The 21921-nt window shown below is 46.9% G+C and overlaps 6 protein-coding genes across 6 annotated transcripts; 2 read left to right on the top strand and 4 right to left on the bottom strand.

The window, feature by feature from the left end:
* Window positions 1-221: 221 nt before the first annotated feature.
* K444DRAFT_625070 (uncharacterized protein) lies at window positions 222-1588 on the bottom strand (the record flags this gene model as incomplete). The annotated part of the gene is made up of 4 exons (XM_024882474.1): window positions 222-598; window positions 650-1205; window positions 1253-1396; window positions 1445-1588. 4 exons carry the CDS (start codon window positions 1586-1588, stop codon window positions 222-224), a joined length of 1221 nt encoding a protein of 406 aa, XP_024742396.1.
* A 1977-nt stretch (window positions 1589-3565) lies between these two features.
* Window positions 3566-5351, top strand: K444DRAFT_608080 (putative D-amino acid oxidase). Its single transcript, XM_024879302.1, has 7 exons — window positions 3566-4069; window positions 4122-4185; window positions 4353-4457; window positions 4510-4515; window positions 4635-4899; window positions 4950-5049; window positions 5101-5351. The coding sequence occupies exons 1-7, from the start codon at window positions 3600-3602 to the stop codon at window positions 5150-5152; spliced, it is 1062 nt and encodes a 353-aa protein (XP_024742395.1). The 5' UTR covers window positions 3566-3599; the 3' UTR covers window positions 5153-5351.
* Window positions 5352-8343: 2992 nt separating this feature from the next.
* Window positions 8344-9588, top strand: K444DRAFT_640377 (putative pyrimidine monooxygenase ruta; the record flags this gene model as incomplete). Its single annotated transcript, XM_024884492.1, has 2 exons — window positions 8344-8370; window positions 8530-9588. The coding sequence occupies 2 exons, from the start codon at window positions 8344-8346 to the stop codon at window positions 9586-9588; spliced, it is 1086 nt and encodes a 361-aa protein (XP_024742394.1).
* Window positions 9589-9743: 155 nt separating this feature from the next.
* K444DRAFT_659707 (uncharacterized protein) lies at window positions 9744-12076 on the bottom strand (the record flags this gene model as incomplete). Its single annotated transcript, XM_024886378.1, has 2 exons — window positions 11775-12076; window positions 9744-11731 (listed from the first exon to the last, which is right to left on the bottom strand). The coding sequence occupies exons 1-2, from the start codon at window positions 12013-12015 to the stop codon at window positions 9744-9746; spliced, it is 2229 nt and encodes a 742-aa protein (XP_024742393.1). The 5' UTR covers window positions 12016-12076.
* A 2305-nt stretch (window positions 12077-14381) lies between these two features.
* Window positions 14382-14806, bottom strand: K444DRAFT_625066 (glucose-methanol-choline oxidoreductase; the record flags this gene model as incomplete). The annotated part of the gene is made up of 2 exons (XM_024882473.1): window positions 14382-14630; window positions 14687-14806. 2 exons carry the CDS (start codon window positions 14804-14806, stop codon window positions 14382-14384), a joined length of 369 nt encoding a protein of 122 aa, XP_024742392.1.
* Window positions 14807-15259: 453 nt separating this feature from the next.
* Window positions 15260-17713, bottom strand: K444DRAFT_703282 (uncharacterized protein). Its single transcript, XM_024888064.1, has 8 exons — window positions 17491-17713; window positions 17302-17440; window positions 17075-17176; window positions 16987-17030; window positions 16776-16869; window positions 16415-16726; window positions 16250-16370; window positions 15260-16168 (listed from the first exon to the last, which is right to left on the bottom strand). The coding sequence occupies exons 1-8, from the start codon at window positions 17677-17679 to the stop codon at window positions 15298-15300; spliced, it is 1872 nt and encodes a 623-aa protein (XP_024742391.1). The 5' UTR covers window positions 17680-17713; the 3' UTR covers window positions 15260-15297.
* Window positions 17714-21921: the final 4208 nt, after the last annotated feature.

The following is a 21921-nucleotide window of genomic DNA, read 5'->3' as shown; positions in this document are numbered from 1 at the left end:
GGCGTTGTGGATTTTTCCGTACCGAAGTCTGCCCGTTTTGGTGTGATGTCGAAACGCGTTATTGATGCGTGCATCGTCAACTGAAGCCAACGAATTTTTGAATTTGCGCCACCGTTTTCAACTCCGTCTCTTCCCTTGAATGTTGCAGCTGTCGTAGCCTTCGGCTATTCATGAACTGAATGTGCCCACTGACACTGGCCCATGAACGAGAAGGAGATCGCTTATGATAGATGAGTGTTGTAATCTAATGCCTCCTCATCATTCTCAAGATCCGTTATACCAATCTCCCTGTTCATCTTCTCTCTATCAATGACGGCCCTAGAGCTGGTCGTGGATGATTGTTGTGTGTGTGTTACACCAGAGGTAGAAAAACTGCGAAACTCTAAAGCACCAACTCGGCCACAATGTTGAGTCACTTGGGAAGAGCCATTTGTGGCTATAGGAGCCATATTGTTTCCGCCGGAGATGGGTTCGACAGTGGATGCGAGGAATTTGGGAAAGATTTTTCGGATCAATGGTTTAAGGGCCGGTGCAGAAGCGCAAATCAACCCTATATTGACTTCGATTGACGCCCAGATATCTATTTCAAATGCGGCCCCTGCATCATTCTAGTCAGCAAGTGCGGGAGGAGGCAGACGGGGGATCTCACACGTCGGATCAAGGCTCTGGGACGTCTCGCCAGTACGAATTGCCCGGACCAAAGACCCTGTGATGGCCACCCAACCTAGTGAGATGATTATGTATAATGAGATCTTCTGTGCTCTGGCTATGCTGAGCGGGATGATTCTCCAGAGAGCGAAAGCCATGAGGAATAAATCTGCACTAACGCTCAATGCCGCCGATCCATAGATGAAGAAAGCAGAATATTCCGCGAAGGAAGCCAGTCCGCATCCTGTGGGGGCCCAAAACGCACCCCCATATTCACAGGCAAAGAAGCCTTCGATAAATAACGCGACCGTAAAGACGACCATGAAAGCCATGAGCGAGCTCGAGAGAATATTGTTCAGTCGGTCTTGGAAAATCCGGCGGTAGAAGAGACAGATGGAGAGCTTCGTAGTTGTGAGAACGACAACATGGACCATTCGGACGGAAAATCCCAAGATCTGTATCCAATGTGCGCTTGACAACGGAACGATAATAACATGTTTCCCAACGCCGTGCTTGGTGAGGACACAAATGAGAACCGTGAGGACAATGTCTAGTACCTTTGCGCGAATTAGCACGTCCTTTTGAAAGGAGGCCTGGGACGTACCCAGGACACAGCTAAGAATATATCGTCATATCCCAAATTTCGAGTCAGTGCCAGTCTTGAGTATAATCGACCGAGCACAAAAACAGTAGCACATAGTGTCATCAGAATTGTGACAATCAGTAACTCAGGTACGCGCGACTGCATCTGTAGCGAAGGTTAGGAGTGGTTGACGTTAGTGAACAACATGCGTACCAGTGTGGCAGGATTGATGGGTGTGGTAGAGGTGCCAGGCGAATTTGGTAGAGGCGGAGCACCAGGAGGTGGAGGTGGAGGCAGGGCACCAGGAGGTGGAGGTGGAGGCAGAGTTGAAGGTTGACTTAGGAGAGTGGAAGCCATTTTGTCGGTTGCGATTGGCATCCGACATTACTTAACCTGCAACCATGATACGAAATGCAGAATTGTGTCTGTGGATGGCTGGTGATACCTTCATTGCTTTTCCAAGAGGAGAGGTGCACGGGAGCAGGAGCAGGAGGGGAAGCAGAAGCAGAAGCAGAAGCTATATCACTCCACAAAACTCCATAATTCTGATCGACGTCCCTGCAGAAACGAGAGTGCCCGTCGGGGCCGCGTGTGCTTCTTTCCTTGTCATCCAAAGCGCGATGAAACATCAACTGGCGTGGACGCGACAAAGACCGGGCGAATGAAACCGTTTCGCTTGTAAGCTTTGCTCATGCCAGACTTCAGACGGGTCGGTTGGGAACCGGAGGATGTCCCGGTGGCTTGGTAAAAGGAATTATCTCGTATGATCGTACCCTCCCCCCCCCCTAAATGTTTGCTAGCGCGTATGTTTTGGGTATAGGTACGAGTAGGAATCCAGGGTGTTTAGCCAGTGAGGAAGTGCCTTTTAAGCTGGCTGAGAGCCACTGCCAGGGCAGAAAGCCTTCTTGAACCTTCTACGCGCACCCTTGCTTTGATACACAGACCACTTTTTGCCCTGTGGTAAAAGGTTGACCAGGTGCTCGAACCACTCAGAAATCGTACCTTATGGAAAACTGGGGCAGTGGAGGCCGCTAGCAAACATTTAGGGGGGGGGGGGGGGAGAGTATCATGCGCGTTGGCGGCTTCAGTGGCTTGGTAAAAAAAATTGACTCCTACGAATGGATAATGCAATGGGCAATATCCAACGCACACCGCAAGACGCCCCGGGAAGTTCCCAGAAATCACACGGCCTCCCTTTCTTCCCTCCCACTGGGCCCCCGGACATGCCGACACGGCGGCTGACACGAGCTGTCCGAGTGGGGCCGCATTTTACCGAACCATGCGTGAGCAGGCCTAAAATTTGATACGCCCTGCTCTCGTATCATAGAATTTGTGGAGAGAGGGTTAGACAGATAAGGTAATCGTTCTGCGGTTGTCACCTGATTTCACGCTTAGCACGCTGATCAGGTGAGGGATAGCAATACGAAAGCACACCAGTACGAAAATCTGAGATTTTGCCAGCCCCCCACCAAAAAAGACGCCCTTTCACGCTCTTATTTTTAGAGCTTTTAATAAGTACTTAATTCGTGGGAATTACTTCCAAAGCCTAAATCTATTTGAGCATTAAATTTTAAGATTAAAAAATTAAGGCGTTGTTATAGCCCAAATTGCGCGGTTTTCCCATACAAATTTTGGTACGATTTTCGTATTGGTGTGCTTTTCGTATTGCTATCCCTCACCTGATACTATAAGGGGGTTGGTTACAGTATAATGAACTATCCTTCTTCGCTATCCCTTCTGACTCCAGTTTTCCGTGTTATAATATCGAGGATCACGTACATATTGTGTGGTACGGCAAGTCGTACTCCATAAAAATCATGTTGTTTTGGCAGTTATTGTATTGTAGTCACATGATCACGGACTTTTCTGCTGTTATGTAACTTGGGAGTAATATATAAGAGTGCTGGCCTTTTCCAGAGTTCTAGTCAAGCAATTTTCTTTCCTAATAATCAATTAACACTTTTGCAATCGTATACTATTTCTGCTTTACTGCGCATACTCTTATTCTTATTATTTTGCTATTTAGTTACATTTTACTCTCTGGCATTCTTTATATGAGTTTTTGTTTTATTACAGTTTCCCTCCCATTATATATATAAATAGAAATAGAAATATTACCAGGATTTAAATATATATAATAAACTCTTTATTTTAATACCTAATATTAACTTAGTATACGCAAAGAGTTTCTAGTCCTTAGGTTATATGTGGTATGTGAATCAGGGGATCGCCGGGGCTCACCACATCTGATTTGCTCGGTCCCCACTTGGACCGACCCACTCTTGCCTTACCTCAACTCACGAAATCGCTTGAACGTGTTCTTCTTCCTCCTTCAGCCTCAACTTGGAAACCCTTCCACTTCATCAAAATGTCACAAACTCCAGAATACGTCATCCTCGGTGCTGGTGTCATTGGCCTCACCACAGCTCTCGAGCTCTCCACCCGTTACCCCAACTCAAACATCATAATCATAGCCAAACACCTCCCAGGCGACAGGTCAGTTGACTATTGCTCGCCCTGGGCTGGAGCCAATTGGTTGAGCGTTGCAACGGACGGTGGGAGACAGGAGGGCTGGGACCGCGTCACGTATGAGAAGTTCGGAGAACTAGCTGATGGAAAAGGAAACGAGACGGGGATCAACAAGGTGCCGGTTAGAGCCTGGTTTGATCGGGACATGGAAGATGCGGGCGTTTTGAGCGTGGAGGGAGAAGGTAGGGGGAAGATTTGGTATGAGAGCTTGACGGGTTTGAGGTTTGTGGAGGAGGAGAAGCCGGAGGGAAGTGTGTTTGGGTTTGAGTGTGGGAGTTTTGTGGTTGATGTGCAGAAGTATTTGCCTTGGTGATTTGATGGTCCCCTTCTTCAAAGCGAGGATAAGAACTGACTAGAACAGGTTGCAAGGAGAAGTGCTGAAAAGGGGGATTGAGATCCTTCGTGCCAGTATCGATGATATTCAGGTAAGTCCCAAGTTCTCGTGGTATCCCTCCATCTTTCGGTTCCAGGGTATGTAGAATGTCCCAACCTTTCCTAGAACATGCCGGTAACAGTATCCAATAGCTCCAGGAAGATTCTACTCCCGGAAATACTTGGAAGAATATGCTAACTCCGATTTTTTCGGGAACAGGAGGTGTTTGATAGGTTCTCCAGTGTGGCGAGCGTGTTCAACTGTACAGGATTGGGATCGTACAATCTGAAGGGTGTGGAAGACAGACTTCTGTATCCAACAAGGGTTCGTTTCCTGTGTTTAAGCCTCGAGGATGAATAAAGCTGACAAGCAATAGGGTCAGGTAGGTGTTAGGGGAAAACCTTTTCCCTATTTTTGGCTGCTTCATGATTTACTCGAAGACAACGTTCCAAATTTCTGGGGGCAATCTTTAGGGGCAATGGCTAACTCCCCGTTACCTAGGTGATGCTGGTCGAGAACCCAATAACTCCGATGACGAGAATGTATTTTCGCTCCCCTCAGCGAGTGAACAAGGATACCACATACGTATTTCCTCGAAACCCTGGGGGAGGAGTCATACTCGGTGGCTGCAGAGTCGACAATGATTGGAGCGGAGAGGTCAATATGGAATTTGCAGAAGACATCAAGAGGAGATGCTGTGCTCTGGCACCGGAATTGGGACGGCCGGAGGATTTGAAAGTGATTCAACACGGAGTTGGACTTAGACGTAAGTTTTGAATCAAATCAGCTCAGAGATATCCCTGACCTCCCTAACAGCAAGCCGAAAAGGAGGCGCGCGAATCGAGAGAGTAATTATGGGAGGAGCAGTGGTAATCCACAACTATGGGGCGGGAGGGGCAGGGTTTCAGGCTTCATGGTGAGTAGCCTCAGCGAGATAGGCTCGAGGAGACTAACTCGATGGCTTCAGGGGAATGGCCAAGAATGCCGTGGATTTGCTCCAGGAAGACTCGAAGCTATGATCAAGTTCGAATTTCAGAGTTGACATGCCCGAATATTATCTTCCACTCGAAATTAATGGCTTTCAGTGTAAGAAAAACTTAGGCCACTGATAAAGCCTGCCAATAGCCGCGCTAATATGGGGAGCACCACGTGAATTATCCCTCTCTGGTGATATCTCACTTTACCCTCGTTTAAATGCCTCCAATTTTAAGTATTGGCTTCTATTCAATTCACCACCCATTATGCGGCCCGATTTCCGGTGGAGCAAAACCTTGGCCTTTTTTACAGGTCATTCCTTAGTCGTTCAGCTGGTCACCTTTTCACCCCTGTGGCATCATCTTCAAAACCATGTCCGCTCCTTTACGGCTGTCCTGAAACCCTCTCCGGGAACTTTAAATACCCTTGCCCGCTTTCCTTCCGATTATCTAAAGGCCCGTTTCGTAAACCTCAAACACCAGCATTTGGCCAGTATCCAAATGCTAGCTTTTGGTTATTACAAAAATAAGTGTTTCGCATTTTTTTTACATGCTAGCAACCATTGCTAGCATTTGAGTGCCAGCATTTGCTTCCATACAAATCGCAGTTTTTCAGAACCACCTATAGTAGGTAGTTCTGAAGATGCTAGCTTTTGGATACTAGCTTTTTACCCTTTCTAATTACTTTTACAGTAGTTCTTAAGGCATAATATTTTAATTATTATATAAATATCGCGCTTCTCGTATAATTTCAATCTTAAATTCTTTCTTAGTAAGAAAGCTATAATAAAGTAATTAATAAATTAATTACATTTGCCTTAGAAGACAAATAAATATTAGGCTATAATATCTTATAATTATCCGTTACGCTGCGGCCAGCCTTGGGTTTCGCTTAAATTAAAGTAACATCAAAAGTCCTACTTTTTCAACTCCTTCTAATCTCTAGAATATTAATAAAATTTAAGCAAAGCTTGCTCTATATATAGTTTTAAAAAGTTTCTAAAAGTGTATAGGAATATTTATACCCGTTATTTGTTTGTGGAAAGGTATTTGAAGTTGAAGTTGAGAGAAAAATTATAAGCAAAACCCAAGGCTGGCCGCAGCATAACGGATAGGGAGTAATTACTAAAGAAATGTAAGCCTTAAAATTTAAGATTACCGGAGATTACTCTGAAACTTCCGCAATTACAATAGTTATTGAGGTTTTGCATTTTGCGAAACCTTTTTAAATTATTAAAAGCTAGCTTCTAATATCGAGTATTGAACACTAGTATTTGGTTGTTAGCGAATATCAGCAATCAAAAGACGTGCGTCTGTACGAAACGGGCCCTAAGCCTCTCTTCAGATGAGGAGCGGTACGAGAGAGCTTTCAAGCCCTCGCACCTTGAATACATAACCTCTCACCAGTTTCAATGTTGCGAGCCCGGCTCCGACTCAGGTCTCCAATGTTTTCGAATAAACAGAACAGCCGTGGACTTTGGATTCTCTATGCATCACGCAAGGAGCACTCCAGGATGGCACTCAGGAGAAATATTTGGGATTACAATGTTGACTGCGTAATTTTACCGCAGAGGCACCGGCGGGGAACAAAGACGTTATCGGGGCGTTAAATATAGAGGATATGCCTAGCTTATATTAATTGTAACTTTTTTACTAAGGCAAAACACAATAAAAATTATACGAGAAGTGTAATACTTATATAATAATTAAAATATTATGTATTAAGAAGCGTTATAAAGGTAATTAGAAAGGGTAAAAGCTAGTATTCAAATACTTAGTTTTTTTAGAACTATTTATAGTAGGTAGTTCTAAAAATAACTGCGAAATTTATAGGAGCAAATACTAGTGAGTAATCGAATGCTGGTATCAGTTACTAACATACAAATATTTGCGAAATACTAAAATTCCTAATAAACGAAAGCTGGTGTTCGAATACTGACCAAATGCTAGCATTCAAAAGTTGGGAAGCAGGTCCTGAACGAAATTGTTTTCTTATTCCGACCAATCTATGACTGCTCTCTCGACAGTAGCTCAATAGCCAGGTCTCACGAAAACAACTATATGAAGCAATTGCTAACGAAATCATTATCCTAGAATGCTTTCCTGAACAGCACACAGTGCGATATCGACTTTTAGTCAATATTGTATAATATTACAGTGGATATGGTCAATCGCAATATTACCGTCAAACTGGCTAGAAATGGAAACTGGGACGCAAAGTACGACATCGAACCGAGCGGCTTTCTGACCTTCCTCACTACTTGGCAGCCTCAAATGGTGGCCTCAGATCAAACAACTCTATATTTGTCTCTAATAGTAAATTCTATTAAAACCAGCATTAACAACTATGTGTTAAATCCGGATAGCGAACAAACAAACCAGATAATGCAGTCCTAGGCGGCTTGGAGAATTCCATTACGGCTATGGCAGACGATAATTTTACCTGCTACGCTAGTGTACAATAAGGGTGGCAAATGACACACAATTAGCTCCTGCGTCTATTACGATCAAAGCTATACAATTTGGAGAGAGAAAGTACATTATCCTCGTGGTACTCAACACTCTCCTCATCCTTCTAGTGATAGAAGAAGCAATCAAGACTAGTATCTGGGCATTTCTTACGGACTTCTACTACATGAACCCCAGGAACCTTCTTGTTGGGAGTCCGAGGGGTGGCAGAGAACTCGCGGACGTTGTAGACGCTGTCAGAACCGAGGAGCAAGATTTCAGGTACTTGGTCGAGACCGAGATGTCGGCAAGTTGAAAATCGCCCAGAAAGGGCCATCGCGTGCCCTGGTATCTAGGACAGTTGCTTGAATGCTTGCAATGACGAAATCTAATTACGCGAATCAAAACATGAGCAAAAAAGGGGTGGTGATCACGTGCAATAATTCGCTTATCAACCTCGGTGGGGTCCTCCTTATCTCGCCCAGCATCGATCCCACTCTTCACTTCCCCGCGGTCGAACACTTAATCGAATACTGTCATCCGCGCAGAAAAGTGTCTGCCGTCGGCAAGTATCCGAGATGGGTGACCTGACTCGTATCTGCCATAGCGCATCGGAGCTCCGCTGGCGCGTCACCTATCGCAAGGTGCAAAGTGAGCTCTGAGCTCAAGCTTCTTGTACCCTGCAATTCTTCCTTCTCATAAAATCTTCCTTTTTTTCACTCCTTCACTTTTAACTCCAACCAAGTCTTCATCCTCTCACCAAAATCCCTTCCAATATGACTCCAAAAATGGAAATCGGGGTCTTCATCCCCATCGTAAGTCTCAATTTCTGCAAAATTCATTTCCCATCTCACATGCCTTACGAACTGTTTACAAGACAAATGTGTCTCGAGAGCGAACTGCTCAAAAGACGCTGTCTCAACTGTCAATTATATCCACTTGAAGCAATACTGATCCGAGACTCTGGGGTTTAGGGCAACAATGGGTGGCTGATCTCCACCGCCTCGCCACAATACCAACCCTCCTTCGCCCTCAACAAAGCCATAATCCAAAAGGCCGAGTCCTACGATCTTGACTTCGCCCTGTCCATGATAAAACTTCGTGGATTCGGCGGGAAGACCGAGTTCTGGGACCACAACCTCGAATCCTTCACTCTTATGGCTGGTCTGGCCGCCGTCACCACGAAGATAAAACTCTTCGCTTCGTCCGCGATCCTGACTCTTCCTCCGGCGTTGGTAGCGAGAATGGCGACAACGATTGATTCCATTGCTCCTGGACGGTTTGGAGTTAACATCGTGACTGGATGGCAGGAAGCAGAGTACAGTCAAATGAACATCTGGCCTGGAAACGCCTACTTCGGATATCGTTACGACTACGCTACTGAATACGTACAAGTCATGAAAGACCTCTGGGCCAACGGAGTATCGAATTTCAAAGGGAAGCACTTCACGATGACGGACTGCAAGATGTCCCCCAAACCATCAGGCGATATTAAAATCGTGGCAGCTGGACAAAGTGGTAGAGGTCTGGAGTTCGCGAGCCAGTACGCGGATTTCAACTTTGCTATGGGCAGTGGGATTAATACGCCCACGAATATCAAGGAGGGTAATGAGAGACTTGTGGAAGCAAGTGAAAAGGCGGGCAGGGATTGCGGTGCGTATGTGTTGTTTATGGTTATTGCGGAGGAGACGGATGGGGCGGCCGAAGCGAAGTGGAAGGAGTATAGGGATGGAGCGGATGTTGACGCGTTGGCTTGGATGGCGGACCAGGGGAGCAAGGATACGAAGGCTGATAGTAATGCGACGGTAAAGACGATCAACCTTCCTGAAGGAGCGGTGAATTTGAATATGGGGACCTTGGTGGGGTCATATGCGAAAGTCGCGGGGATGCTGGATGAGATTGCTGAGATTCCTGGCACGAAGGGGATAATGTTGACGTTCGATGATTTCTTGATTGGGATGGACAAGTTTGGGGAGAACATCCAACCGCTGATGAAGTGCCGGGCGCATATTGGGGCACCAGCAGCTGCTTGATAGATGGAATATTGAAATTGACTTTTGAAGTACCAAACTAGGTCTGTACAGCACAGTACAAAGAGACTTGACTCTATATATTGCCTTCGAGAAAATGAGATCAAACTTAGATCGACTAATATATACTACCGCAACACATCTACTAAGATGAAGCTTCAAGCCCCCAAACTTGGCTCAAACCTCATCATCTCATTCAACATCTGCAAACTGAACCCCTCACCCTCACAAAGACTCAGCATCCACTCCGCATCCATCTGCCCCAGCTCACCCTGTCTGCCTTCCCAACGACCTTCCGCGCCAGGGCTTGCCTGTGCCTGCACTCGCGGCATATAACCATACACATCACTCCCTTCATCGATGAAAGAGGAGCTATATCCATCTCCACCGATGTCTGGAGTAGCGCCTGCTTTCGGTGTTCCACGAACAAAACTCTCCTGCGCCGCTCCCGTGAAGCCTGGTGAGAAATCGGTGAGCACACTAGATAGCTCATGATGAGTTTGCTGTGGTGTCCGAGCCATGCTTCCGTGTGTCAGCACCGGTGAGGTCAGCGCCTGGTCTTGGTTAGGTTTTGCTGGCGCACGAGCGAGGAACTCCATTGTTGCGTTCATTACATTTTCTAGGGCATCGCGATATTTCTTGACGACAGGCGTGCGCTCGGCCATGACGAAGAGCGCTGAGGAGCAAGCGCGAAGATCGTTGGACACGGTGATGGTCCAGAGTGTTGGGGAGATGAAGAGACAGTAGCACATAGTGACGCCAGCAATGAAGACGGAGTGCAGAGCGATAAATGAGTGTCCGTACGAATCTCGCTGGTGTAGGCGCTTGAAGATCTGACATATTTGGCCCGATGCCTGCAAGCAAAGAGCCACGCGTTGATCCGCTGGTGGCAAGATCATCAGAAATGGTTGGAGTAGCAAGCGAACTGCTTTGTAGTAATGCATATTTAGATAGTCTGATTCGTAGGGTGTAGATGGCGGTAAGGCACGATGCCAATCCTCGAGAAGTTTCATGCAAGGGCCAATCTTTGATACCAGGCTTGAAATCGGTCGGTCAACTCTGTAGATTTCGCCCTGGATGTGTGACTCCAGTTTCTTCATCCGGAAACATTGTACCGCGAGAGTGATATTCGAAGACGGACGGGATGCTTGGAATGAAGGACTGGGCGAAACCGCTAAGGTGCGTGCGATCAGGCTGTCATCTCTGACACTATCATCAATCTCCAACGGAAGTGTCACGTCGATGTCTCTATCCGCGATGCTGTATGGGCGTCCTACGGAGACGGCAATGACCCGCTCGAGGAAATACACCGTCCAGAACAAACGGCGCCTCAATTGCCCTTCATACGGAGCAACGTTCCCATAATGTGCTTCCCTGTGAAGGCCCAAATCCACGCATGTACGCATTGCCAGCCCTATCATGTACCAGATTCCAGAATTTGACGGGGAACGAAGGTTGTATAGAACTAAGAGGGTCATGGCCTCGATGTTATGTACCGAGTGGGACTCCCTGGCAGCAGAAATGTACTGCAGAGCAGTCATAAAGAAGTTCTCTGGCGGGGTATAATCGTACGGCTCCGTCAACTTCAACATCGTGGCGCCAATCGCATATATCATATAAATCTTGAATGTGCCATATTGATCTTTCGGATTCGAGTTGTTCTGCACAAATCTATTCGCATGGCGTTCTAGTATATCCTGCCGGTCCAGGAAAGGGTATCTGAGGTGGACTCTGGTGAAGTATGTATCTATGATCCGGGCACCCATATCATCGTTCGGCGGGCCAGCGCTGTTCCTCTTCAACTCGGCAATGCTCATAGCTTTCGGCTGCGTCTGATTGACGGTCGAGATCAAGGCTTTGTTCCAGACTGTCGCATTTGCCATCTGTCCGAGGTGTGTTGCCAGGGAGAATCCGGATGAAGATCCAACATAAGCAGGCTCGCCTCCAAGACTCAGAAATCCAACAATATCAGCAATGCTACTTGTTTGCTGTGAGGGTTCGGAATTCAGCGGCGAAACAAGAGGCTGTCTTTCAAACACGGTTTGCGGGGTTTCTCGTTTCTCCGGTATAGGGCCATTGGTGTACGCCGAGAGCTGGCCTTCGAGGAATGATATGCGTTCGAGGAGAGCTTGGTTCGGACCACTGTCTACAATCAGTTTCTGCTCGACTGTCTCCGGGAGATGGATCACCTGTTGTACTCCTCAATTGCGGAAGGAGGTTGGATGCATTGCTCTTTCGCATTCGCGCAGTTTGCGCAGACAGGAAAGCCATGACATTTCTGTTTCCGCGTTCTGCATCTCTCGCAAGACTTCCTCGCTCGTTTCGAGGGTCGCGGATTTTCATCCATTGTCGTTCACGCGGCTGAAGCCTCCCGACGCAGGATTTTCTTTTGCGTGGAGAAACATGACGGGCGCGGGCGCGTGCCACCATTATGAGGAGAAGTTCTTGGGCAAGGATTCTTGATTTTGGTGGATACCAGCATCCGACGCGGCGATAAGGCTGACCTGATAAGGTTCTGGTGAGGAATTCGAGGCGGTGATTTGCCCGCGGCGGGCGTTACAAATATGACTCGCTAGCGAGGGCTTAGGCGAGCCCCTGAATATCATGCAGCTAACTCCGGGGCTATGCTTGAAATCTCACCGTGATAGATGAGGTCACTCAGCACTAAAATCCCAGGGCATGCACCTGGGGAAACACCTTACGGGGTAGCTCCATTGTCCTCCTTCATCTCGTAACCAATCTTGCCATCCTTCGGTCATTTTCCAAATCCTCGTGGGTAGGGAACAACTGGTCTACGGAATTGCGAGATAGGAGGTTACCTCACTACTCAATGCTTGCACAGGCTACTGCTGCTTTCTTTTGATCCCCCAGTGAGGTGGATTTATAATTGGACTTATCCATTCGAAAATAGTGCTCCTCTTGGTCAAATCACGTGACTCGCCCGCTCCAAATCAGGAGCCGAGTAACGGAGTTCAAGTTCCTCGTATCTTCCATTTTTGCCAGTTCTGAGGAGTTTCCCCAAATGCTTCCTCTCCACGTTCAGACCAATTATAACAGTCATATACCGCAATTGTTAAAGATTTCTGATTTGTTACAACCCTATCTTGTAGCATTTGGGAGACAAATCACTTCCAAATTCTCGCCCCTATCCTATTCCCATTCTTCATGTCCTTCTTGCAGAACTGTTCCCAGATCTAACTTCGTTTGTTTCTATTTCCCCAACCTTTTCTGTTAATACTCCCCCCACTCGCATCGCGTTTATGTCCCTTCCATTCCCCTTCCTGAAATTTGATCGCCGACCAATGATTCCAAATCATAACCGCCGCTGTCTTCCGCTATTGCATACCCCGTGGTAACAGGGTTGCTCCGAATGGTCGTGGGAAATATACTACTAGCATCTACAGCCCTCAAGTTATCCACACCATAAACTCTGAGTCTGTCATCCACCACTCCGCCCCCTCTTCTTTCGGCAACATGGAACACGACCCCATTGCATGATCGGTCGTATTGAGCGTAGCCTTGCACCAATCCTTAATAGTCTCTTCCGTCTGGTGCCAATAGCCTGGGTAGAAAGCCTTACCACCGTCTTTCGGAGGGAAGCAAGGGGTTCTTTGGTTGTAAGGTCTTGCATGAAGAAATATGTGTCTTCGAGGATCTTGAGATCGATGGTGCTGAAAAGTAGCCGTAATAAGTTGGCGGTTTTTGCGGTCGGGTATTTCGAGGCAGTGTGTACGGGCCCTCGAGGGAGGGGGTGGCAGAGAATGGCGCTAGCGCTCAAGAACGAACCAGGAGCTAGGGTTGTTTGTTTGTGCAAGTGGGTTCCTGTCAGTCCGGGGAGCGAAAATCCTTCTTCGAGTAGGATCAGCATGGCCGTGGTGTTGAGAGGATCATTGAGTACTGCTTTTTGGAGTTCGAGCTGTTTGTGCAAGCAGGGGATCTTGTACTTACTGGATGGTGAAGTTGGGTTCGTATCGGAAATTTGATCGCCGGTCTGCTCGTAAGACAAATATGCAGATAACTGAATGAAGGAAGTCAGAAAACCGCTCTGACTGGAGTGAAATTGCGCCAACGCCCCGTCTACTGCTCCTGGTACCTGAAGACTGTCAAGTGTGAGGATGCCTTCTTCAGGTTTCCAACTTGTGGGCACAAATGGCTGGTCGTCTTGGAGATTCAATCCAACATTTAGATTGTCGACAATAACTTTGCTCCTTAATCATGTCAAAGGTTTCCTTCGGTCCGATTCCAGAAAGTTCGAGTGTTGTGGCGATTGGAAAGCTCCAGCGCAGAGTAAAACTTCTCTCCTCGCTTTCACCTGATACGTACTTCCTTTGGAAGTAAAGCTGACACCAGACGCCTGTGCCGAGCCATGTGCTCAGGAGAGAATGGTCTTGTTGGCTTGCGCTTCAGTTGACATAGTCAAGTCTGGTCTATTGATGTTGGTGCCTAGTAGGCTGTGGCGGGGTAGCTTCTTCTGGAAGACGACGGATCGATTGTTCCAAGTTACTGCAGCTGTCAACTCTAGTTCCCAAACCCCAGAAGTTATCATTTACGTAAATCCACCCAGACTTCGTTCAGACTGCGAATTTTCTGTCATCTTCATTCCCAGAGTATCAAATGTCTGGACCAAGCATCGGCGCCAGCTCTTTGTTCACCGGAAAGGAAGTAGCATTCGGAATATGAATTTCGTGGAGTTCAGGATCAATGATCTGCTTAGTTTGATAGAATTGAGCAATCTTTCGCGAAGGACCATCGAATCTTTCAGAAATCTTGAAAAACGGAGCCAGGTGGTCAGATAATCAGCCACGGTTTCCGAGCTTGCTCCAGTGATCAATGTCCTCCAGAGATGGGTACACTGTCACGGTTCCTTTAATGGCCGAGGAACCTCCAAGGACCTTTCCCCGAGGAAGGAAAATTGTGCTGACTCCCAGAACAGTCTGAGGCATGGAGCCGAAAATCCAGTCATAGTCAGGGTGACCTTCAAGATTGAATGCGACTGCAAGTATTAGGCGTTTATTAATAATTGGGAATTTCTTTACTGCCAGGAACTAAGATATTGGGTTCAGAGAATCAGTTTTTGCCAGCTTCAAGAACGCCAACAGACTACAGTAGTATCCGGATCTTCAGAGAGCCGAGCAGCAAGAGCTAGACCAGTAGTTCCGCCGCCAATGATGACGAAGTCGAAGTTATGGCTTACAAAACCGCCGGGAGTGTCGATGAACATGTTGACGAATAATTACGAAGATTATGATTGATTTTGAGAAAGCGTATGAGAGCTGATTGGTGTGAAGTCTGGTTGGACAGACTCTGAGTACGAAGTACATGTACTGTAGAGCGGTATCAGAAGTGCGGCTGTGGACAAGGGAGACTCAGCGTGTCAGTCTGACTGTTAGGCGCAGGCCAGACCAACCCCTGAATTCTGTATCCTGCTGACCACTGGCGGCCGGCAGCGCCAAAGAAATTGATGAGAGAGGTGCGGAGGTGCGAGGACTAAGTCCGCCCGACGGCATTTTCTTCTCGGGTGGAGGGGCTTCAGGCTCGGCAAGCGAGGAGCAGAAAGGGGCTTGCCTCATAAGCGAGGCCGAAACGTATCAATAGTTAACTATGTTCTGAATCGAGGACAACAAAAAAATCCCGATCAATTATATTCATCATTATCATATAAGACTAAGTTACCAGTAACAATACCTCATTCCCATCCTTAAACGAGGCCAACTAATTTTTGCTCGGAAACCCCACTCCTTGTCCAACAGGGCAGTTCGGCACATTCGCCTGCCAATACTTCTTGGCATACTCAGGTAAATAATTCTGTGAAGTATAGGTTGGCGGCATATAATATTGCACATTTGCGGTAGTGTATGTTCCTCCTAGTTTATTCAACACGCTGACTACTGTGCTTGCGAAGAAATCCAAGAAGACCACATCGACGGTAGCTGGTGTTGTACCATCGGTAGGGAAAGAGGCGTTTCCTGCGGCGTAGTTTGGCTGCGAGTACGATGGAATCTTGGAATGCGGCGTATCATCTCCATCAGTTCCAAAGTCGTCTTTCGTTGTATAACCTGGGATTACGACGGTTTGGCGACGAGTGTGGCCTCGGGCCTTGAGTTCACCTTTCTCTTCAGTAATAAAACCAATGATAGGATCCATGCAAGAATCCTTGACTTGAGGCATGACGTATCCCCAGTCAGAGCCTGCAGAGTTACGCTTGTCGTTCAAAGGGGCGCCATTCAAGGAGTTCAAAACATTCTTGGCTAGGGCATAGGGAACATTGATGTACTGGAATGCATCTGTGAACGGGCTGACGATAAAAGAATCATCAAAGGTGAAAGGCCCTTTGACAAGATCAAACCGGATGCTGCCAGTATTGACGATCACAATACGAGGGATGGTAGATCGTGAAGAGTTGACGACAACTGCGCCAAGAGCCGTAGATACCAGGCTGAAGATGTTTCCAGAGGATTCAAATGGTTGACATGAGGCGCACCAGGTCTGAGGAGCGCAGCCGTAGAGTAATGCCAGGTTGAGCTCCTTTCTCGCATCGGTGATTTCACCAGTGACTCGGAGTCCACTGTGGTAGTCGAAAGTGCTGGCTTGCGAGTCGGTGGCGTGATATTCAAATGTGAGACGATTCTAATCCAAATATCTTCTGGAATAGACAATTCCTGACGTGGATGTGTTCATGGCCAGCCGGCTTGGGTTTGTAACTCCGTGAGGCTTCATCACGCCGGTGTATGAAGATGATTTAATTCCGGACATGGATACCCAACCTAGGGTCTCACAGTAGCGGCCTACAGATGTTAGGAAAACGTCTGCAAGAATGAGAAATACTAACCAGATTCAAGACCAGTGCTCATGTCATCATAGACTTGGAAGTCTCTGATGTGGCTATGTCCACCAAATGCTTGGATGGGGACATTGGGCCGTAAAGCACGGATAGTGTTGTGCAACAGGCTAAAGGTGCTCGCAAAATCGGTGGTTCTGATTGGGTTGTGCCCAATGACAAGAAACAAGTCGATGGGTTCTGGATAATTGATTGCATCAAGGAACCATTGTTGCTGAACTAAGGTCACTGCCTTGATCACTTTTGATACGTTTGAGTTACCAGTGAAGTCGTAGAGAACACCAAATGCCATGATTCGGAGCCCTGATGTGTATTAGTAGGGGCCTGCGGCATGGTATAAAGGTGGTATTACCATGTTCTGTTTTGAAATACCGATACTGCTTGCCTATGTACTCAAATTGACTGGTTGCGGGGTTTACAATCTGGACATTGCTAGTCACGTATTTCTCGCCCCAAACTTTGCTGAAGTTGTAGAAGCTAGGAAGTGTCAGATTCGGAGTCAAAATTTCAAAAAACAAGCAGAGACGGAGGCAGTTTCAGGAGAGATCTGCTGAGGGAATAACTCGCTGTTCATATGCAACTTCGGCCACGTAGAGTTCATGGTTACCTAAATATAGTCAGAAATGCTCAGAGGCTTATTTGTAGACTAACCAATCGTCAATAGATCGTAGTCAACTTCGTCGAAAATGGGATTAGAATAAACTCCATTTGGCAGAGCAGCATCGCTGAGTCCGTTTCCATCGTGGAGGTCACCTAGAGAAGTCCGAGGTTAGCCTTACATCAGGATTCAGCAAATCCACATAAATCTCTCCAGATAAAAAGTGCAACTATCTGATCCAAGGTAGTATTTTGAAACTCTAGCCAATATTAAAACTTACCGGTGTCAACAAGCAATAAATCCACCCCAAGATTTCCAGCCTTGTGCTTCATGTGAGTTGAGAAGGAAACAAAATCTCCCCAGTCGGCTCCATAATTCTGTTCCTTCAAATGACCTTCAAGCCAACCATGAGTATCGGTCTAAAAAAAAGTTAGCTGCAGAATGGAATACATAATAGAGTGAATCTGACCGTGTGCATGAAGTTCAATTGACCCCATTCCAAGGGAGCCTTTGGGCCAATAGTGGTATCCTGGGCTTCAGGCTGCATTCTTCGAACAAGCCGCTCATGGATAACCTCCGACGAAGGTCCATAGCACGAGTCGCATGCAACTGCCAAGCTAACAGCTGCAGCGAAGTTGAAGAGTGTTGAGGCTCTCATCTTCCTGCCGGTTACTGTGCAAAAAGGGGGAGCACTGTCGGGAATGATTCGGGCCTGGGACCTAGGATGGTTTTAGGAGGGAACCTAGGTATCCTTTAAGTATATTCATTCCCACCAACGCAGCATCATTGTCTAGGGGCCTCCCACGTCAAAGCTCAGGTTATGACGAACTCCGTCTTGTTATCGCCACTCAACCCTGCACGTGGTCTGCCAAGCACGAGGATCTGTAGTGCAACTTGGAACCTTCCCGTTGAGGTTCGTGTAAGCCGGTCGCGATGGCTTGGCTTCCGTGTTCTGTCGAATCAATATGATAGGAGGGATATCGCGCGGGTGGTTTCCTAGGGTGACATAGAGTGCAGTCTAGCCACATCGTGATTGTTTGATTGGGAAGGAGTGTTGGATTTAACTTTCAAAACGGTCTACCTGAAATGCGGCTTACCGATGGGTGCGGGACCCAGCCGAATTCCTCTCGCCAGGGGGGAGCTTATGCCTGTGAAGATCGGCAGGACACAAGGGGTAGACACTGGTGACTGGTCCAGAGGTGTTCAGAGGGCTGTGTTGGTAACCAATTATCGTAACCAATTGCGATGACTAGCTCCATGCGCCTGCGTATTAATTCGAAATTACTTCTTGCACTCAAGGCTTTACATCCTTCTATTAGCTGGCAGTCCTCGAAGTTCGGCAGCAAACCCCCCTGATCTCAGTTACTGGCGATTCTTGTGGTGAAAGTAAGACTTCACTAGATCGTACCTGGTGGTCGATCAGATTCCCAAAATGTTAAGCCGCTTCTCCATCTATCAAAATTATCTCATTAAATATTTGAGAATGCTTTGAGAATGCCATGCTAGGTGGCAAGAGAAACTTGGGAAGCTTCCAAAGCCGCGCATGCCTTGTCCCAACCGAGCTGTTCGAGTAAAAATCCGCGCCACAAGCTGGCAACAGAAACGTCGTTCCAGGTTTGAGAGACTTCTCTCGCAATCCATGCTATAGCTGGCAGTCAATCTCAAAAGTAAATGAAGTTACGACGGCTGTATTCCACGACCAAGTTTTTCTATCTATCTGGGCGATCGATTTCCCGAAAAATGCCTCGATCTTCCAACTTACCTTAGAACGAAGAAAACAAATCTGCGGTAATATTCATGTAACTTATAAGACCGGAATGTAGACCTTTCAACAGGGCTTCTGGGTAGGCGAAGGTAACTTGGAAACTGTCGTACAAAATCACCCGCCGACTCAGGACAAATTCTTGGCAAGCCCAGCCACGACTGAAGAGTGGATAGCCAAGGAGAACTTGCCCTTAATTGGCGAGGTAGATGGTCCCAAGGACATTTGGTGAGAGTTGGAAAGGGATTGGGCAAAGATCCAATGGTGGTTGTTCTTCCAAAAACCCGTCTTCAACTTTCTGTGCGTTTGCTGCAGCAATCGTGACAGTTGAGTTTTAATATATCTCGCTATGGTGGCAATTTCATGGTTCTTATCTGTTGTGCTGTCCTGGAAAATGCATAGGGAGCCAACCCACAGGAATCGCATACCAAGCTTTCTCGTGACCGTGATATTGTCAGGTATGGCCCTTGGAAGGCAGTCTGAAGAAACTCCTAGAATCGTTGACTTCAACGTTTTTGAAGTTATCGTAAACTGTTGTGACCCCCCCCCCCCCAGCAATACCTCAAAGCAACATAGCTTCCGCGCTCCTCTGGCTCTGATATATAGAGATGTGCCGCAATGCCTTTGACAGTCGATGCGGCGTCCAACACACGGTTGGACAACTTCCGCAGATTTTGGGTTCCATCGTTACCTCTGCAAATTGGATGGTTCTTTTCACAATCTATAAGTAACGATTAAGCCTTCTGGACTGTCTAGTCACTCGAAATATTATCCATCGACACTTCCAGGCTGAATAGGGGTCATAATTAAACATTTCATTGTTCTAGCTTGTTATTAGTAAAACTCCATGAGCCCATTAATTTCTTGCCACGTACCATCTGGCACGAACACTCGAAGCGCTGGGGTCTCATCCTGGTACCCAGACATAACCTGTAAGACTCCAGCACGAGCTTCCAAAGCTTTCGATTTTTGGTAAAGATATACCCCTAATTGTTCGAGATTTCCAAATGGTAGGGCCTGTGCCGTCGTAGTCGGATGCCTTTGTTTTGCTTATTTTCCTACTGCTCCAGTACTTTTCGCTACCACAGCCCCAAATCCAGCTGCAAGCACATATCCCGCGGCGGCACTGTCGTCAACTCCTGCCAGTTAAAAAAATCGTAGCCTTTCTTTGAATCGAGTGCACTAAGGCCAGCGGAAGTTGTAGTCATGAACCAGCAGCGGTCACAATACTTAGGGTCTCTTTTTAGCATAAGAGCATCCTGTCCAGCCATCGCCACTAAGACCAAGTCCCAGAGGGCGATCTTGATGGTTTACAGGGATTGCAGACTAGAGGGAGGTTGCGAACAGCTGAGCGAGGCTGGGGCAAACTCGAGATCAAAGACGAGGCAGGAGAGACGAGATTGGGCACTGTCTTCAAGTGCAAATGTCATGACTTGCCAGCAAAATGGATCTACGAAGAAGAGCCCGTTTTTCGGACAGTCTATGATGGGGCAGAAGTGATGATGTGTTGAAGTGGGAAAGAAAAGGCAGTGGCAGCTGAAGTTGTGTCTCAGCCACAACTGCACGGGAAGGAGCAATTACACCAACAGCCAATCACAGGATTTCCGGTCCACAGTAAAGTCCAAAAAAACCAGAAATGATGCAGAAGGCGCGGAAAACCACTTCTACTACCCCCCCTAAATAATTGCTAACGCACCTAATATGGATTAGAGGAACAGAAGTCCTATTCTGAGTGGTTATAAGCCTGGTTGGAGGGCTCTTGGATCTATTGCACAGAGCAAAAAGTGGTCTGTGTATTAAGCCAGGGGTGTGCGTAGAAGGTTCACGAAGACCGTTTACCCCGGTAGTGGCTCTCAGCCAGCTCAAAAGGGACTTCCTCACCGGCCTAACACCCTGGATTCCTACCCGCACCTATGCTCAAGACATACACACTAGCAATTATTTAGGGGGTGGGGGAGTAGTTCTTACTTTGGTATGATTTTCTGAGCTCCAATCTTTGGCTAGAATAAAGCATCCCGGAAAGGTCGGCCCTCTCCACCGAAGTCAATAAATCACTCGGGCTGCACAACTACGGCTCTATATAAAAACCAAACCCTCAATACTGTTAGAAGTCAGTCATAATGCAATGAATAGTCGGAAATAGACGCTTTTTTCATTAATAATCGAGTTTCCTTAGTCAAATCGGAAGTCGAATCAAATTTGAATCTAACTTAGAAAGAGAATTTTGTACAAATATCACGGCATAAAGTGACGGGATTACAGACCATTTAGGCCCTTGGCATCCCCCAGGACATAATTTAGGGGGTTGAGCCCGCAGTAAGGTCCTACGACCTCAAGCCATATGCCCTAAGCAGATCTCAAGAGGCACTGTGAGATATTCGCAAGGTATAACAAGATCTTCAGGGTAAATAGCGCTACTAGCAGAGCAACGATAGCGCTTGGACGCTAAATAGGTAGTTACTGTAGGGCTCTTTAGCGAGGTATCCCTTGTAAGTACAGGGAAGCAGCCTTAAAAAGGTGTAGTACCCCTTGCCCCCCCGCCTTGTCGTATTTTTAAAAAGTCTGTGTTTTCAGGGCATTCCGCTAAGAAACGAACCATAACTATTTTAAACGTTTTTATTATATTTTGGAATTAGGTTTAAAAGCCTCCTAAACCCATTCTAACTTCTTTTATCGTATGCGCTTGGATTAAATAAAGTTTTAATCTATAGTTATAGTGAAACTGTGAAGTGAAGTGGGCGACTTTGGTTTTGCAAGGCCTAAATATATCGCTAAAAACACGGACTTTTGATACCAGGCTCGTAAGGCAATGGCCCAGAATTACAGGGCAATTTAGTGCCCGAGGGCGCTAGAAACAGACACTGAAGTGCTGTCAAAGTATAAATGCCCTCCCTGTAATCCTGTCACTTTATGCCGTGATCTTCGTATTCTCTTGCATCTTTCTACAACTTGTATACTCCCTTCCTCTCTCTAAAGTCTATTATGTACTCCCTTGCTCTTTAGTTTAGATATTCATATGCCACGGAGGGAACCCTCACTTACCCCTGGACCCATGCTTCTGTTGAACCTTGCCTTTCACTGCGTAGTGTCGAGTCAAACCTCGGTCTCTGCTGTCAAATTCCAAGTTGTTGCCATGTG

This window comes from Hyaloscypha bicolor (genome assembly GCF_002865645.1).
Source record: "Hyaloscypha bicolor E unplaced genomic scaffold K444scaffold_16, whole genome shotgun sequence".
In the NCBI taxonomy this organism is placed as follows: Eukaryota; Fungi; Ascomycota; class Leotiomycetes; order Helotiales; family Hyaloscyphaceae; genus Hyaloscypha; species Hyaloscypha bicolor.
This window is presented reverse-complemented; position numbering and strand designations above follow the sequence as displayed.